Source organism: Pollachius pollachius (genome assembly GCF_949987615.1).
Source record: "Pollachius pollachius genome assembly, chromosome: 15".
Taxonomy (NCBI): Eukaryota; Metazoa; Chordata; class Actinopteri; order Gadiformes; family Gadidae; genus Pollachius; species Pollachius pollachius.
The window spans coordinates 14,840,155-14,858,855 of NC_136948.1; the positions used below are offsets into that span (position 1 = coordinate 14,840,155).

At 45.9% G+C, this 18,701-nt stretch overlaps 1 protein-coding gene across 1 annotated transcript; it reads right to left on the minus strand.

The window, feature by feature from the left end:
• Nucleotides 1-127: 127 nt before the first annotated feature.
• Nucleotides 128-18,575, minus strand: clic4 (chloride intracellular channel 4). The gene is made up of 6 exons (XM_079753040.1): nucleotides 18,248-18,575; nucleotides 7,676-7,785; nucleotides 4,812-4,937; nucleotides 3,815-3,921; nucleotides 2,350-2,531; nucleotides 128-1,977 (listed from the first exon to the last, which is right to left on the minus strand). The coding sequence occupies exons 1-6, from the start codon at nucleotides 18,314-18,316 to the stop codon at nucleotides 1,813-1,815; spliced, it is 759 nt and encodes a 252-aa protein (XP_079609166.1). The 5' UTR covers nucleotides 18,317-18,575; the 3' UTR covers nucleotides 128-1,812.
• Between the last annotated feature and the right edge of the window lie 126 nt (nucleotides 18,576-18,701).

Genomic DNA, 18,701 nt, shown 5'->3' on the forward strand with positions numbered 1-18,701 from the left:
TGCAAAACAAACAAAGTGTTATGCTACGATGTTCCCTGTTTATCATCTGCTGAAAGGAGTGGCCTACCAGCCTGGAAGGTTCGTTGTGTATGGGTTTAATACTACAAACACACGAGAGACAGTGGGCGAGTGTCGATAACGTTTTTATTTAAATGCAATCATTGTTATGAAAAGAAAAGCCATTACGCAGTCTTTTTTGTCGTACACAGTGAAACTCATTTCGCAATGCAGTGACCTCTGTAAAATAATAAGCAGAGAAAAGGTAAGGCGAGATACAATTCCTAGAAATAAAATCAAACCGGGCTGAATTCAGCCCTGCTTCTAAAAGTTCAAACAGATGAATGTATAAAATGTACACACTGAACTCTTAGCAATCAAAACATAATATTTACAATTACTTTTATCAAATTGTTTTTATATAACAAATATCCGACAGAAGAAAGGTGGTGAATTTGTTTGCTTGAAGCATCCACTTTTATTTCATTTTATCAACCTAGCCCTAAACCTTAGCGAACGTTTCCGTTAACCTTCTCAGAACTGGATGGACACCGCCTGAACATTATACAGGGTTCTACATGCCTCTCCTTCACTGCTCTCTTCTAATCCATTCCTTTATAAATATATTTAGTGTCACTTTTCCTCCTGCCTGACCACAGACCAGCGTCCTTCCTTCCTCCCGTATGACATGGAGACAGTGAGAGAATGTGGTTTGTTTTGTTGAAGTCGCTAGTTGCATTTTTACGAGTCATCCAATCCACAGTGAGACCAGAATAACGTGCCATTTTTAGTTCTTCTTTTTGGTATGGTTTCCATTTAATGTGGATTTAACCTAATGCTACTAACCGAGCACCCAGAGTGAAGACTTCCTAAACCCCACTGTGCTTCGGGACATACATCTGCGGGGTGTTTTTGGCTGCTAGATGGAGCATTTATCCTCAGTGTTTCTTAAATAAGACACAGTTTTCCCTTCAGTACAGACTTCAAATGGGTGTATAAGCCACATTTCTTAAACTAAAACAGTTGGTTTTGCTTTGGCCACATATGGTGAATAGGAGTCAGAGCATGGATGCCAGGTAACTTCACCTGCTGATTAGTTATTTTTGGATAGACATGTATTTGAGCAACTTAGCATTAAAATAAAGCATTTTTCACTTGATATGTTAACCGTAATGGTTTAGGTTAGCTTCTGATAAACAAACGCTTTTGGATACTTAAGCCAAAAACAACAAAACACTGAAGCGTTAAACACTGTTTACACCACCTTTAGCTAAACATGAATAAAGTTATATAATCAGCTTCTCTGTGATCTGGTCTATGGAGCAGCCGAAATGAAGCCAACAGGTATTAAACAAATATAAATGACAAAAACAAAACAACGACAATGAAAACAGCTCTGCGACCTCAGAGATTTGAAGGTCAACTTGAAGGTCACTTATCGATGGAGTGTGTCTGCCAGGATTCCCTACACTGATATGCACTCGTGCGCGACAGTAAATCAGACAAAAACATTACAACAGAAAATAAGCAGTTTAAGGCTGCAAAAATGGAAGGTCAAAATTTGCTGAATTTACTATTTAACCGAAAAGTACTTCACCAACACCGGAGAGAGCGAGATTGAGAAAGAGAGAGATAGAAAGTGAGAGAGAGATAAGTGTCAGGGTTCATGCTGATCAAGTGTTTGGCCCTCAAATGGAGGAGAGAAGTACAGGAATCCATAGTTTTTGTGTTTTCTTTCTCAAGGATGAGCAGACATTGTCCCAGCGCTGGACTGAGGGAAGAGGGGGGAGGGGCTGTAGGAGTGGGGTAGGGGGTTTATTTGACCAGCCTCTTGGCTACGTCTCCGTAGGCGATCTCGATCTCGTTGTCGCTGGGGCAGGTGTTGGTGAACTCCTCGCGGGCGTAGGCGTTGTTCAGGTACTTCCAGATGGACGTCATCTGCTTGGGGATGTCGAAGCCGCGGTACTTCTTGGCCACCACCTGGAGGGGAGGAGAGGCAGCGGAGATGAGGGCAGAGCCCGTGAACACGCCGTGTCACACGATGGACGCCGGATCCTTTCCACAACACGGTTCCTCTGTGTATTTTGATACGATTAATTATTTGTAATAATTTAATGGATATGATTTTGGTGGAGTGCCTTATAAGCCAATTTGGGATGGGCATCTGAATTGCCGACAGACCTGTATTCAAGTCATTAAAATGCAGCATCAATTGCTGAAATGTATTTTCTCAATGGCTTTTTGTGATGGTGGTGGCCGACCAGTTTTTATTTTGTTTTGCATCACCAACACTGCCCAGCAGAGGGCAGCACTGACCACAATCTCCGCCATCACCTTGACTGTTGTCCTCACCTTGACTATGTGCAACTTGGGGAGCAGGTTGCAGTCCGCTAACGTCATCTCATCTCCGTCCAGGAACATTCGGCTGGAGTCCTTGACGTCCTCGATGCTGTTATGGTCGATCTCGTCGGGTAGCGGTGAGCGCAGGTACTCATCCAGCTTCTGCAGGGTCTTCAGCAGACCACGCTCCAGAACTGCAAATGAAGCAAGTATATTATAAGCTCAACGATGACACAACATGTTATTGTACAAGGCTTCGTGGCAGGGTACAGTGGGAGCCCGAAAATTGTTTGTTACAACAAATATTGAAGTCATTCCTCAGAGACACTAATAAATACCCTAATTCAATTATGGTGGCATCTTGAGTAAACCATCTGCTGACTATTTGTTTGGACAAAGCAAAACCTGCAGCTTTTGTGAAATTGTTCGATGTTGCGTTGTAAGGCTCTCTTTCACCGGAGCCTCTCAACCCAAGCTGTAGCATCACCACATGGGGGCGACATATCACTTGAATGCGCAGGTTCAGCATAGTTTTGACTTGTGTAAATCCGCAGAGGGCTGGTTTAGTACCATGTAAATCATTAATGTAGGTTAATACAAACCCAAAACTTACATTGTTAAGAAATATTTGAAAAATCTAAACGTTTGCCGTTTCTTTTCATTTCTTTTTGTGCTGCAGGACAATATAAACCTTTGACTGATAAAAACATGACATTCAACCTCGTAACCTTTGCCAACTATTTGTACAGTTTGTACAGAGAGGCGATCTGGCACAATGACTCTATTTCCCAAAGGTGGAGTCACAAAGGTACAATTTACAGAATGTCGGACCTCTTTGGGGAATGTAATCGATACCATGTCTAATCAGAGCTGTAACATTGAAATTTCCCAAAACCCTCAAAACCAAACAATCCTTAGACAGGATGACTGCTTCTCCTGTTATCTGATGTTTTACGTCTGAGATCCAATGTAGTAAAAAATTATTAGGATCGAATTAAGATTAAAACAATGGAGAATGCAAAAAACAGTCGTGCACAGGTTTGTACAATATGGCTCTGCTGTTTTCTAGAGAGCTCTGGAAGGTGAGGCGAGGACACAGGGACAGAGAGACAGAGACAGAGAGACAGAGACAGAGATACAGAGAGAGAGAGAGAGAGAGAGAGAGAGAGAGAGGGATGGGGGTGACAGTAGTGTGTCAGGAATGGGACTGGAGAGCAGAGGGAGGCGGCACGACAGAACAAAAGCCCTGTGTTCCCCGTGTCAGGCCCGTCTTCTGTGTCAAGCCGCCAATCGCCGTGGGGCTAACACCGTTGCCTGGCGACCGGAAGAAACTCTGGACACCGTTCTGACACAATTGGAAGTCTTCTCAGTATTATCCTCGCACCGCAGCCAACTCACCGCTGTGAGCGAGCGAGAGAGAAAGAGCGAGAGAGATTTGGAGAGAGGAGAGAGAGAGCATAAGGGCCGTGTTACCCACCCTCGTTGCCGTCTGGTTTGGAGTTCTTAATGAAGGCTGAAAACTTGGCGAAGATGTCCATCCCAGCTGTGTTCGACTCAGGGTGCCTCGGGCTGAGCTTAGTGAACCTGCACACACACACACACACACACACACACACACACACACACACCCGTTAAGATATCTGGCCCGGACACAGCCCGATCATGTGGTGATGTGTGGGGTCATTGTGCCACAGAAGCAGATGCTATAGGCAGTATGGATAACACCATAATGATGTAGGTAATAGATAACCGCATACTGCTAAGAGGCACTATACACAAGACAACTGCATACTGCTATGGGCAGTATAGGTGACTCCATAATGTTATAGGCAATATAGACAACTGCATAATGCTATAGGCAATATAGACAACGGCATACTGCTATAGGCAGTGTAGACAACCCCATAATGCTATAGCTAATACAGAAAACCGAATACTGCTACAGGCAATATAGGCAACTGCATCAACAGATGAAAATGAGCAGAAGTGCAATTAGTTAACTATGGACTGAGCTCTCACGTCGGCTCTGCCAAGGCCATCCCTGTACAGGTAGTGTTACGACGACGCTGTTACTACTAGAAACCGCCCAGAGCACATCATGGGAAAAAGAGTGCTACGTGAAACGCGAGAGAAACATGGTGATCAACCTACACAGTGCATAAATAAAGACGGCTGCTGGGGATATAATCTCACTACAGTCACACTTCAGCTAAAGAGGGAAATAAAAATATATATTAAAAGGTTTGAATAGCCTCAATATCTCTTCACTAGTCTTCTAGTCATGACTTCTTCTGCAAACAGTTAAAAACCATATCCCCTTATTTTCTCTCCATTTGTTTTCCATGTTTCACACTGAGCTCACTACATTCAGGGCATGTCCAGTAATCCTCCCTTCAGCCAGGAGGGCTGGGTGAGTCTCTGCTGTTGGGAAGCAGGCCGGCTGTTGCTCTCCTCTCAGGATATCCAGAACTCACTTGGGTGGGCTGAGGACGTCTTCCAGGAACTCCTCAATCTTGTTGACGTCCGTCTTGACCTCACCGTTGAAGGTGATGAAGGGCGGGTGCGTGCCTGGGGCCAGATTCTGGAGGTCGGCCGGCTTCCTGGAGGAGACATAACAGAGCCTTTAGAAAGCTCAGATAAAGACTGGATGTTTTTCGTTATGAATGTATAAACTGAAGGTATTGGGTGGTTTTCAGACTCAGCCTAAGAGTTGAAGGGAAAGATTAAACATTGTGTTTGACTTATGTGAAAACCTGATTATATGGGTATTGCTCGGCGGTTTCTCATTAAAGGGCTTATTTTCCTTGTTTTTTTCCACCCGGGGTGAATCATGGTCCCTGGGGCCTCACAGGGTGGAATTAACACTGTTGCCCCAGACCCCTCTGGTGCAGAACCGCCACAGCCCTGTTCCCGGAGTCTCGGCTGCTATTGGTGTGTGTGTGTGTGTGTGTGTGTGTGTGTGTGTGTGTGTGTGTGTGTGTGTGTGTGTGTGTGTGTGTGTGTGTGTGTGTGTGTGTGTGTGTGTGTGTGTGTGTGTGTGTGTGTGTGTGTGTGTGTGTGTGTTTGCCTTCCCGTCTCCCCTCTGCACCGCTAGCCGGCACCTTTTCTTCCAGATGTCTCCAGCGAACCAGATATGATAACACATAAGCGTGAGCACACAGACACACGCACACAAATGAGCATGTGTTAAGTGACACCGCACAGGCAAAATATATAAAAGACCCATGACACATTATCCCTCCACCATTCTTCTCGTCAACACTTTCCACGGCAGGGTTTGACCTTGAGAGAGCGAAGCAAAGCAGGGCTCTGAGCAGGACCCTGTCCTTTATCAGGCAGCGCCATCCAAACCCGCGTATCGAGTCCCTCCATACAAGAGGATGAAATCCATTCACTGTGCGCTACTACAAAATAAGCAATGGACTTTTATAATAAAGCAAGGAATTTCAAGGGCTGAATTTAATACAAAACAGGAAATGTTATCGACCGGTTGGCACACAAGCAGGAAGTGGCGCTCTTGGCACAGGCCGCCATCTTTCATATGTGACCTAAGTCAGGCTCCTGCTGTGGAGTCCCATCGACGTCTGAAGCCAGCTCAACGTTTCTCTCTGCTCGCCCGCAGCCCTGGCAGGCCCCTCCCCCTCGCTCCGCTGACCCCAGAGCTCAGGGTCATGGTACGACCGGAGGGAGGGGGCAGTGCCTAGTACTGCAGGGAGCTGGATACGGACACCCTCCCCGGGAATCTGAGATCAACCGCTTCTTAATCACAACCAATGGGCTGGTTTAAAAAAGATCAACGGATGTTCTGTACGTCGTCAATTCAATTAAAATCGGCCGATTAAGTTATAAGCAGTGACATGTGACTTTGTGAAAATAAAAATCGAACTATGAAAGTGCACTGTTCATTCTAGGGCCCATGAAGACCTGAATACAGCACACTTTACTTTGCTTATAGTGATCGCAGATCTGGAGATCCTTGACAAAACGCAAGCCTGTGAAAGCTTTAGAGAGAGCGTCCAGCCAGCACTCTCCCAGCAGCCCGAACAAAGGCCTGTTTGAGCAGCCAGGGGGTAAACAGACACTGCTAAGTGGGCGGACATCCTCCGCTGCCTTTTGCCAGACCTTTCACAGGCTGTGTTTTTGTGCAACAACCGCCACAACTCACAGAGCAGCGGAGGGAGCCGCAGCAATACGCGGACCCATAACATCCGCAGCGAGTTACGGTGAACTCACATCCATGTCATGAAGGAGCAGGGTCAGGCAGGTTGCTCAAGGATGCATGAGAAACCGAATCCAGTATCTTCTGTGGCTATCAGTCGGGACCAACGCCTAGCCACTATACTATCCTGGTTAATGAGCACACGACGCTCAGACACCGCAGGGGTTTTATTGTATGCTTTAAAAGACTTTGGCATGTACAGGGTGGGTTTGTGTGACAAAATGTACTCTGAAAACTGCCACTCTGGCTCTATGGTGGCTATCAGGGTGGGTCAGGGAGGAGGGCATGTCTGGAATGGAGAGTGAGCCATGCCCTGAGTCTCTCTCATATCCTCCGACATGCCTCACACAGCCACGGTGACGAACGCACATGACGGGTGTGAGCCCCGTGGCAACCAGAGACAGCACCTGACCGCGTCTGAAAATACCGAGCCCCATGCCAGCCTTGGCCGTGGGTGCGGAACAAAAAACAAAAGCAGCGCACGTCTATCCAGATGACTCGCCGCCTTCAAGAAGCAAGCCCTGATGACCCTGGGAAAGGAGGAATAAATATATATGTTTTTATAATTGCAGATGATTCTTGTTTTTGGATTTGGGGAGAAACTACATGTTAACCACGTAAAGTCCTGGGCAGGAAGTGAGCGCAAAGATCACAACCTCAGTAAGACTCCCCAGAGAATGTTTCCTTTTTTCTTTTTTCTGCCCTTGTTTCCCCTCGGGCTTGGAAGAGGGTCATGGGAAAACCAAATAAGCAGGCGGGCGGCAGCAGCAGCCGGCCAGTCAGCCAGCAAGCCAGTGGAGCACAAGAGAAGGGGCCGATCAAAGCACTCTGCGATTCGTGAAGGAATCGTTTTCGAGCCGGAACGCCCCGGAAAGTTCTGGGAGGTAACAACAACAACAACAACAACAACAACATTTGGACGAGGAGGGAGAGGAGGAATAGGATGAGGGCGAGATGACGAGGGAGAATGAATGAAGCATAAAAGCTTTTAATAACCGGCTGCAGATGTTTGTTGGGGGTTTAAAGAGTTGTCTCGCAGCCGGAAAAGGGGGAGGAGGAGGAGGAGGAGGAGGGGGAGGGGAAGGTTCAGAGAAGGAGGAAGTCGTGGTTGGGGGTCACCTCTTTAGGTCCACTGTGGTGACGTTGAAGACCACTCCCTTCAGCCACAGGATCATGAAGAGCCTCTGGGAGAAGGGGCAGTTCCCGATGCTTTCCCCATCACTGCCCGCCTGGGTGGAGAGAGATGTAGAGAGAGGTAGAAAGAGACGGACAGAGAGAGGTCCCGACAGACAGAGAGACAAGGCAGAGAGAAGAGTGATTAGATACAACATATATAATGCCGGACAGGTGCAATAGATCATCTGTAATTGATGCAAGTCCAAACAGGATGTAACCTCTCTTTCATCAGGGGGGAAATGAGAGCCGAGGGTGATCAGGAAGGGGGATCGGAAGTGAACGATGGAGGGAGGGCGCCGATCTCTATCAGGGCCTGTCTGACGCCTACGTGCAACAAGGTCCCACCGTGGGGAGGAGGCCAATCTGCTGCACAGCCATAACGACCTGGATTTGTGTTTATTCTGCAGTCCAACCAAAGAAGGGAACCATTTCAGAGAAGGGGGTTTTATCTTTCCCCCTCGCTTTGTGACACACACACACACACACACACACAAACTTAAAGAGGGAAAGAAGGGTGCTGACACACGCCCCTCTCCTCCACCGCCTCCTCTATGAATGCTTTTGTACACTTCCTCCCCATGAATCTGAACCACTAATGTGTCGGGTGAAAGTGAGACCCTGTGAAGTGATTAAGGAGCGGGTTGCTTCCACATTAGCCATCTGATCCTTGACCAATAAAAGTCAATGTGGAGAAGACTGGGGAGATGGCTGTATTGAAGCAACAATCCTAACCCATTCTGGTGCTCGTTGCCTATTGAAGCAATAGTTGCCTTTAGAGCACAACGAGGACATAAGGGATGGCCGACGACTTGGGCATTTGGCTTTCTCAACTCTCCAGCTCTCAGACAACTTTCATCCATTGCCCTGTTTCCGACCACACAGTTGTGTTACTCTATAGCTGCAATTACTCGTCTTTGCAGAGAGAGGATCGCTCGCACACGTGCCTGTGTGCGCATGTGTGGTAAAGAGGGCAGAAAGAAGAATATGGTTTGGATTTCACATCAAAGATACTTAAGTTGGTTCACAGAGCTCGGTGCTCAGTGCTGTAATAACGTCTCCGGCAATTGCCGCTGGTTTCAGTTATTATTTCTCATCAGGGCATCTCATTTATTTTACAGTCAGGATACTGAAGCCGTGCCAGCTAGCTCTGGGCTCATTAAGGGCAGAGTTACGGGCTTTGGCTCAACAAGGTTCAGCCTCTTGAAAAACAACAGTGTCTAGAAGTCTTCTCGGAAGGCCGCGGTTGATACCCTTGAGTGTCAGAGGTTATATAGCTGGCGCCGGACAGTGCCAATGGCAGAACAGCCTGCTGAAGAATGCCTGGCATTCATCCTTCCACAAGGAGGTGTTTGTGAATGAAAGGAATGTGTTCTCTCCATATAGTCTATAACTGTGGCAAGGCCTCTTTGGGAAAGGTTTAACCTCTCTTTTAGCAGTTCTCTCGTCTTCTGTCCTCCTCATACACTGCAGAGGTGACACGCAAACGATTATCGAAGGCCGCACATCAACGAGATGAGATGCAAACACGATTCACTGATACTGATTCACTGATACTGAAACTGTGTCCCTTACTAACGGACAACTTTCAAATCTTTGGTTAATTTGATGCAACCAATATTCAATTTAGGAAATGGTTGAGTGAACAATATAGATATTTCTAAATCACACAATGAGACACACAGAGCTTCAATATCCTTCTTCTCTATCTTCAACGGTGTGTTCCAGAAGCCCGCCTGCTGCCGAGGACAGACATGCAGCTTCTGTTCTCAGTGTGACACGGCTCCTGTCCGACCGGCTGGCTCCCATTGTATTAGAGCGCTGCTCTCCAGCTCCCTGTTCCCACTCAATTCAATGTGTGAGCCACAGAAACGGGGCCTTGGATTAGATCAGATGGCTTTGTTTTCCAGGTGAGTGGCCCCATTTTCAGCCTGCATGATTCAATTCTTCTTATCAATGAGCTTTGGCTTGTGTCATCATTGAGGGGTTTTGTGGCCTGTGTCTTCCTTCCACAAAGCTAGTATAAGCTGATAGAAGTAGACTAGGCTAGAGGATATAAAAATACGCACGGGTTTGAATGGTGTACGTCCTTGCACTTAAAAATAGTACTTGGCATTTTGTAGCATCTTATTCTAGCTATCCTTGTTGTGTACAGGGAATGGGTTAACCTAGCAATTGTTAGTGCTTGGCACTTGTTTCTATGAACATCCTGACTGTACCGACAGCGATATATCTTTTCTCTTTTTACTGACAAATGTACTAATTGCAAGTCACTTTGGATAAAAGCGTCTGTCAAATGCCCTAGATGTTCATGTAAATGTATTAAAAGATATCAATGAGCTACTACTCAGCCTACCCCCCTGCCCTCCCATAAACAGTACACCTGTAATGAAATCCATTCATGTTATTTGAGGGTGGAGATTTAGCATGCAAATCATTACCATGGCAACAGCCATGGCAATGATATGTATGACATTGAGTGCAGCTTGGAGTGGTCTAGCTCCATGTACAGGTAGAAGCTGTTTGAAGCCACCACTCCCAGAGAGGAAGAAGAAAGGGAACGGGAGAGTGAAGGACGATAAAACACATTCCCATTTGTAAATGAAAGGAGGGTCATTAGGGGCTTCTCTAAAGAATGCCGCAGCAGCTGAAAGAGACAATCCCTGTTCAGCCCAGTCCCTCCATCTTCCTCCTCCTTCTGTGTGCTCTGTGACTGGGCTGCCTCAGTGCTTCCCCCAGCACTGTATGGTTAAGGCGGCCGCCTTAACAACAATAGGGCCCCGCCTTGACTACCAATGTATATATACAAAAAAAATATATATATATATATTTTTTTAAATAAATAAATAAATAAATTTTAATTATTATGCATTAACAAAAGTAGAAAACTCTTGTAGGGAAAGAAAACATAAAGATAAATAATGCATTAGTAACATTAGTCGTGCCATAAAGGGTTTTTTTTCGTGCCTGCACGCCTCTCGAAGTCTGCAGCTGAGATCGTTGCCGCAGCCCTGCACTCAAGACAGAACAGAAGCAAGAACTGCTGCTACGCAGAGAGAGCGAGTGCGAGAGCGAGAGAGAAAGAATGTAGAAATGCAGAAAGTATTCTTAGCACAAGAGGCCATTAGGGAAATAAAATGGATACTTTTATTCTCACGTTGGATATAGAGGTTGAGAGTTAAGATTCAAACTGCAAACGAGCAGCATCTGGAATTGAGTTCCTGAGGCGTCATGCTACACGTGCATCCCTCCCCCCCCCCCCATGCTACTCTTCCCACCCAACCTGGGCCCCTCACTAGTGCAGGGGGGCACTTGGGAGGGGGGTGGTTGGTGAAGAAGTGCTGCTGCAGATAGAGGGTTAAACTATGCCAGCAATGTCCCACTACTTGAGGAGAGAAGAGTGTGGGGGGGCTGCATTGTTTAGTTTATGAGACTTGGGAGACATGCTTCGAGGAACTGCATTTCCGCTGCCTTTAAGTGTACTAGACGGCTGTTACTAGAGACTGTGTCCCGGTGTCTGTGCCGGAGACAGGGACATACACAGCATGTGTGAATAAGAACTGAGTTCTAATATCAAAATAGCAACGAAATCCAAATATAGTAACAAGAGGTATGGTCTAGGCATAGGAAATAAGAATCCTATGCGATATAGTAAATAAGATCATGAAAATGTTTATGATACATTTCTCCTTTCAACAGAAGGATATTTTGTCTACTGCCGTCATTTAATCTAAAATGTTCTTTCCAGGGGGGCATTACTCCACTGGATTGAGAGAGAACTTCTGGTTCTTTCTGGTTTCTTCGAAAAGCTAACGACAACAGACTGCTTTCATTCCGTTCTGCCAAGCGCTCCTCAAATTTGGGTGACCAAAGCCAAGGTGAACCCCCCCCCCCCCCCCCAATAAAAACCACGAATGAGGTCAGGCAACACTCCGAGACCGCTCCTTGTAAGGCTGTTTGAGAGCCTTTTTCGAAGCGCTTCTACTTCGAAAAAAATATAAAGCATTTTGTACTTGGTACAGAACTGATAAATTACTCATTACTGGCCAAATCTCAAACCTTACAACGTGACAGAGTTTGTCGGTGTCAGCAGACGTGGGGTCAGAGTGTTTCCTTATAGCGCAAGTGTCAAACTCTGAGTCAGAGCTTGCTGATCTGCCTCATCCCTCACCAGTCACTGGCCATTACACCCCAATGGGAAGCGGCCATAGCAACGCAGTGAGGAGCACACACACACACACATGCAGAGAGCAACAGCTGACCACTGCTGTCCAACTACCAACTGTTTTGTTTGGGAGAAGTCAACAGATGCCTGCGGGGCGAACACACACACACACACACACACACACACACACACACACACACACACACACACACACACACACACACACACACACACACACACACACACACACACACACACACACACAGAAGTCAAGGGGGGGTGTTATCTGGGGCCAGGGGCCGGGGAACATTTTGGCACGACGATGGAACAATGGGACCTCAACCCACCAACTTGGTTGCTTACTTATCTCAGAGAACCCTAGCTAAGGTCTAAATTTGAAGATTATATTATCATGCAGTAGCAGGAGTTTAAAGGCACTTCAATGAGGACAAACAAGTTATGGCCTCCTGAAGTTTAACAACCTATTATGACCTGGCATGCGAAAAATGTGGTAATTTAAAGCCACCCTTAATTTATAACCCTCCCAAACGGGCACAGTACACGTTCAGAGCATCACGCCTTCACAAGATAATGGATATTGTTTTAGCTGGCCGCAGTCCTCCTCCCAGTCTCCCGTCATAGCCTAAATTTAGCAACGCGCCAGGCCTGGCCTTCCCCCCCCCGCTGCCTTCATCATCTAAATTGGGTGGGTTGTTCAGACCACACTTTGACCGAATAAGGAACTGACTGGCTCACAAGCGCAGCCGTTTTCTTCCTGTGGCTCTCCAACACAGCGCAAGGAATGTCCCACGGGAGGGGCTGACTGTAAAAAAACGTCAACAACCTCTTCTCCACACTCGTTGGACATCTTGGTGTACATGCAAACTATATGGGCGGGTTGAAGAGGACAGGTCCCCCAACCCGACCTGCCCCGGGCTGGGTGCGTCTGGGCTGGATGATGTGGCCTATAAATACCAATCCTATGAGGGAAAGGCCAGACGCAGAGCAATTTGCGCTACTGTATTGGACATAGGGTGAGGGGCCGCTGGGGCTGGGTGGGTCCCCGGTCTGAGATCATAGAGGGGAGGTGTGTGCAGAGGACTCAGACAAGGCAAGCTCATGGAAAAAGGTTTAGGGTCCTGAGTGTGGCTCTGACTCGGGCTGACGTCACCTAGTGGAAAGCTCACATCTTCCAGTCAAACACAAGGCTACTGTGTGATTTGTTTTGACTAGGCACCCTGAGCCGCTAAGGATTACCAGACAATCATGATGGAACCGAGTTCAAATGATGTTATAATTGCCAATATGCTGATTATTATTAGATGCGTGGACTTTTACCAACAGACCATGATAAAACTGGTTAGAGTGACAATGATCTAGTGTGGTCAAAACATACAGAGAGATAGCCCAGTCGGAGAGAAAGCGGGAGGCGTCTGTTGGTTTAATGGTTCCCAGGCAAACATTGCGTGCCATGCAGAGTTGTGCATCAGAGCTGAATCTGAACTGCTTTCAGCAGTAAGAGACCCATTGACAAACACAACACAAAAACAAACAAACAAACAAACAAACGTCCATATATCATCCCCGTTCTTCGCACAATTCCCCTTTCTAACCATTCAACAATAAACAATTCCTTTATACTGATTGATTTAAAAAGTATTACATTTTTCACAAAGATCATTTTTGGAGATATAAGCGAGCTTTAAGTTGGCCTATAAACATTCACACACACATACATGGATGTGTACTTTTGACATACATAAGCAGAAGATGATTTACCATGATGACGCAAACCACAATGTTGATTCCAAACAGATAGCCTACAGCTAGACAAAGTCTAGGTCTATAGGACAAGCGTGATGGATGCAAATAGGTCTTATCTACACACCATAAAAGCCAAACATCATGCAAAGCACTTGGGATAAGATTATGAACAACACACCACAATTCATGAAAAGAACAAACCAATAATATCAAATTGGACTGGGTCATGGCTTCCGTCCCAAGCACGCTGAATTGGAGAGTCCTTCTTCAAAGTATAGGACGTTGGCTTTGCACATCTGTTAAAACCAAAAGCCCCATGCTGCCACAAAAAGCCAGAGAGGATCTATAGTCAGACATTTAGGTCACTTCACTTTTCAGCCGGGCACACGTTGACAGGAGTGGTGGAGGTTGGGTCATGTAGCTTGTTGTTATCCAATCCTCTATGTTTGGTAAATCTACTACTACGATGCTGCATGGAGGACTAGAGCCCAGGAAACTAGAGCAGAGTGGGCTGTGTTGGGACTGATTGAGTTACATAGGACCAGCAGGGTAGATTCCCCCAGTGCCAGAGAGGGGTCACTCATGGTGAAGATGATGTAACGGCCCACGACTCGTTTTCTCTATCACTATTTGGTTACTTTTCTTTGCTTCATTGCATTGTTGACCCTTATATTATTTACAATGTGAAGGAGTTATTTCCTCCTCTGGTCATGCTTTCTCCCCTGGAACTTTCAGCAAAGTCATTCCAATGTTGTTGTACCGCTCACCTCGTTTCCTGTCGTTGAGCTCATAGGAAACATGCCTCATCGAAGTTCCTTGTAAAACAAACTCTTCCTACTCATAAACACTAAACAGGGTCTTACCTAAAATGGTGATCAATGGTGTACTGACACCTTCATTGTGGGGTTCCGAGTGAAGCTGGAGTCAGAACAAGATTTGGAATTCCCTTCCATAAAGGCTTAGGCCTAAGTAATCATTAGGTGTGGCTTGCTTTGCTTCATTGCTATAGGACCAGGTACTGGTCAAACAGTTCCCATTAATGAAGCAGTTGGAAGTGCATTGACAGCAAGTCCATAGTGCACAACACTAGCTCACACTAACCACATAACATGGGACATGGGATTCTCCAGTAAAAAACAAACCATTAATCTTTGTCCCCGAACTGATAATGCTGACTCCAGCAGTGCTTGAACATAGTAAGCTGCTCTATCGATTATATTATCTAAAAAATAATTAAAAGTTAACAGACTGCTGTCTGTGGCTCTGAATGCTGTCCAAAGGAGAAAATGTGTTCTATTCAACCAACAAAAGAAATGTATGATTGCAAACTATAGGCAAATTTTATTTCAGAGAGACTAGCCATGGCTATTTACCAGGAATTACCTGGAGTCAACCTCCATAAAGGTGCCGCACAATGCCAAACAGGAGGAAGTTGTAAATCCATATTAACATGGGTCATAACTCGTGGATGTTTGTATTTCAACACATTAACAGTGTTTCTCAAGGTCTTCAAGGGAGGAGTCGGCGACCTTCAGGAAGATCAGAGGAGTCATCGCTGAGGAGCTTCCTAGAAATCCACACACTGGTTTGTCGCTGTAGCCATGGCTACCATTGTGTTCATTTGTGGGACACATAAACACGCACACACACACTTCCCTATCCTAGTTTACAGGCCATAATCTCAACTGTTTGGCCGTAGGTAGGGGGCGTGGCAGAGTACGCCTTCACTAGTGACCTTGGTACCCTAACAGCCAAGAGGTGCAAGGCTGGAGATACACAGCTGTCGTTTTTCTCAACGCCCATCTACCTCTCACATGAGTGATAAAGTGAGTCACATGCTAGGTGGGGCAGATGGGTTTATGGGAGTGCCTGGAGTATTCAGAAGCAGATTTGCACTGACAATAATTTAAATAGACATGATTGGATAAATGGTACCATGTTAGGGCTTAGGAAATAAGGAAGGCTCTTATGAACCACATGCTTTTGAACCTCACATATTTACATCGTACATTTTATGGACAACCAACTCTTCCAGAAACATCATGTACATGCTATTCAGGGAAGGGAATGAGTGGAATCAGATGAAGCACAGGGGTCGACCCATGGCCTTTACTTTGATTACTTCAAAGGGAGGGGCCCATGCAGCATAGCCGAGTGAAGAGAGAAAGAAATCATATATAATTATATCCTAGTTCAACAGTATTTTGTGTCAAACTTTCAAACAAAGTAAGACCTACGAATTCCATTTCATTATGCCAGAGTGAAGAGTTATATCAGTTCCCTGCGAACAAAGATATCCACAGCAACGTTGTATATGTTGCTAAGTCGACAGATGGCTTGACAAAATGTTTTACTTCAGGGGAACACAGTGGGAGAAGTGCAAGAGTTTAGTTTCAAACTAAATACCAAGCACATCTCAGCAGCATCTCGACCTAACGTCGGGGCGATCAAGAAGCTGTCCAAGAGGTTTGCCTTCCCACACTTGAGGACAATTACAAGACACTTCCCTAGTAACAAGGCAGCAGGTGCAATAAACAATCCTTGGAAACATACCTGACAATAACCACGCAATAGCACAACAATGTAGCACAGTCAGCGAAGTGTGATGGATTTACAGTGCTGTAGTTCTGTCGACACAGAGAGAAGGTAGCTCATAAAACTTTAGAAGGCCTCAGGCCCCTATACAGCACACCAAGCATTCTCCTTACAGACCAGACATACACACAGAGCACACTATCAGCCTTTTCCAGTGCCCGGGGTTACAGCAGTGTGCCTGTGGCAACCTGCAGCCTCGCTATCTCTCTACCATAGCAGTGTTTACCACGGCACAGTTGCAACAATGGCATGCAATAAGGGGACATCAATAATGGATATGGCCATGTCCCTACACAACCATTGCACACCTAAAAAGGACATGGGGCAGGGAGGAGAGACAGAGAGAATGATACAGGCAGGAGGGGGAAAGAAAGGGCCATCACCCACGTAACAGGACAACCTTCTGTGTAACAATATGGTGCTCTGGCCAGGCCCAGCCCAGGACTTCACAAACCCTCAGGTAGCAGGTTTCCATACCCAGCCCTCTCCAAAAAATAGGACAAAACAGTCATTGATTCCACAATCGATCAGCTTTTAAAACAAACATCTAAAAATAAGGTTTTAATTGTTGGTTTAAAAAGCCAACAACCTTAGATGTGCCCTTGTACTACGTGGGAAATATGATTTTGGGGTCTTGTCTTGTCAGTGGATGTTTTTATGATGTTGTTGTGGTTAACGGTCATGTGTATCTGTCTATTCACTGAGAAGAATTTCCCCAAGGGGACAATAAATGATCTATCCAACCATCCATCCATCCATCTACCTACCCAGGGGGGAGGGGCTCAGGGAACAGCTTTGGCCTCATGTTTGACCATGGACCTATTAAAGTGTTTGACCTGTCAGGCCTAGGGATGATGTAATCCTGTGGGCAGTAAGAGTTAGCACTGGCTAGCTCTTCGCCACTACAGACTGACTAAGATGTAACAGCTGCAGTCAAATCCTCCCAGCTTCCCCACTAGCAGGATCCCATGTTTCTCTACCTCCCAATCATCTTTAATGTTCTGTTAAGAATGTGGACACACACACACCCTCCTCCTCCTCCTCCTCCTCCTCCTCAGTGGGCATTTGTTGGGGTCCAACCCCCTCTCCCGCTCTGTCTTTCATTTTCCCGCCTAGCAAAAGCACCAAGATAAAGAAAGAAAAATAACCATTCTTCTGGGTCCTCTCCCTCATTATTCGCATCACTGCCAATAGAGTTGGAGTTGAATGGCCAAATTTCAGGGGTGGCTTTAATTGAGTTAAGCCACTCTAATGAACAAAGAAAAATAATCCAACTTTGATTTTGTTTTAAAAACAACAACAGATGTAGTAGTGGCAATAACTGACAAATGCATGTCAATGAATTATATCAACAAATGTCTCTTTAGAAATAGCATGTACAAACTTCCATTTGTCAAAGTCTTCAATTTGTCAACATACATATTTACATCACACTTTAGACGTAAACGGCAGAATGACAATAAAGTCGCCCAACAGATAAACAAAACTCGTGCTGCAGTGCATGGAAGACGTTCCCAGTGTACGTTACACGGTCAAGACTCCCACCGGGGAGACAATAGATGGGCACGGGACCCCCAATCCATCCTCTTAAACGTTACAAATACAACCAATTAAAATGACTGCTGCTATCACTAACATTTGTACGGGAAGCGTCCTTTCAGCAGTTTAAGTGACCAGCTCGATCTTTGCCACGATGCGGGATCCGTATCCGCCCTATTGACACTTCAGCCAGGGACCACATGGCCGTTAAGGCGAGGTTACTGGTAGGACTGGGAAACCACCCAGTATGGCGAGGAATACTGTGCATCAAACGTGGATGCGCGAAAGAATCCCAAGGAGGGACAATGAAAAAATAACGGATTCAAGACAATGGCCGTATTCTCCTCTGTATATATTTCAATGACGTAATATTAAAAACAACCGACTGTTTATTGAATCCCAAGCGACAAAAATGTACAACTTATTTCAGCGATTTTATTGGACTATTGTCTTACCTTGACAAAGAGCTCGATGACGGGTTCGTTGTCGGACTTGATTCCGTTCTGCGGTACCGACAGAGACATCTTGGATTGTACTTAAAGTTCTTCAAACAAAAAAAGAACTATTTTCTGCCACCACGCCCGATTTAGCTTGGTCCTTTTTTCAGCCACCCCTCTTCACAATAAAGCCAGATAACCGCTTTCCCAAGACCCAGGGGCTCCCGATTCTAAGCGTGCACACTTGGATAAAAAGATCTCACACGGGTCGATAAAGTCTATGAACCAGAGACGACGTATAGAGATCCACAGGCTACAGAGTCATTGTTCAACCTTAACGGCTGGTTTACTTCTTGAGTAGTGATGAGGATGGGAGGGAAGCATTGGGAATGTTTAAAGCCGTGATGTCATTTGTGCAGCAGAAAAAAAATGTGGGCAGGGTCTTAGCGGAGTCTCAAAGACAGGGTGCCTA

Coding starts and splice junctions, on each gene's coding strand:
- clic4 (XM_079753040.1), bottom strand. CDS start 18,316: ATGTCTCTGTCGGTACCGCAGAACGGAATCAAGTCCGACAACGAACCC. Junction 4,938..7,675: donor ACCACAGTGGACCTAAAGAG/GTGACCCCCAAC, acceptor TGTCTCCTCCAG/GAAGCCGGCCGACCTCCAGA. Junction 1,978..2,349: donor CCAAGTTGCACATAGTCAAG/GTGAGGACAACA, acceptor CCTCCCCTCCAG/GTGGTGGCCAAGAAGTACCG.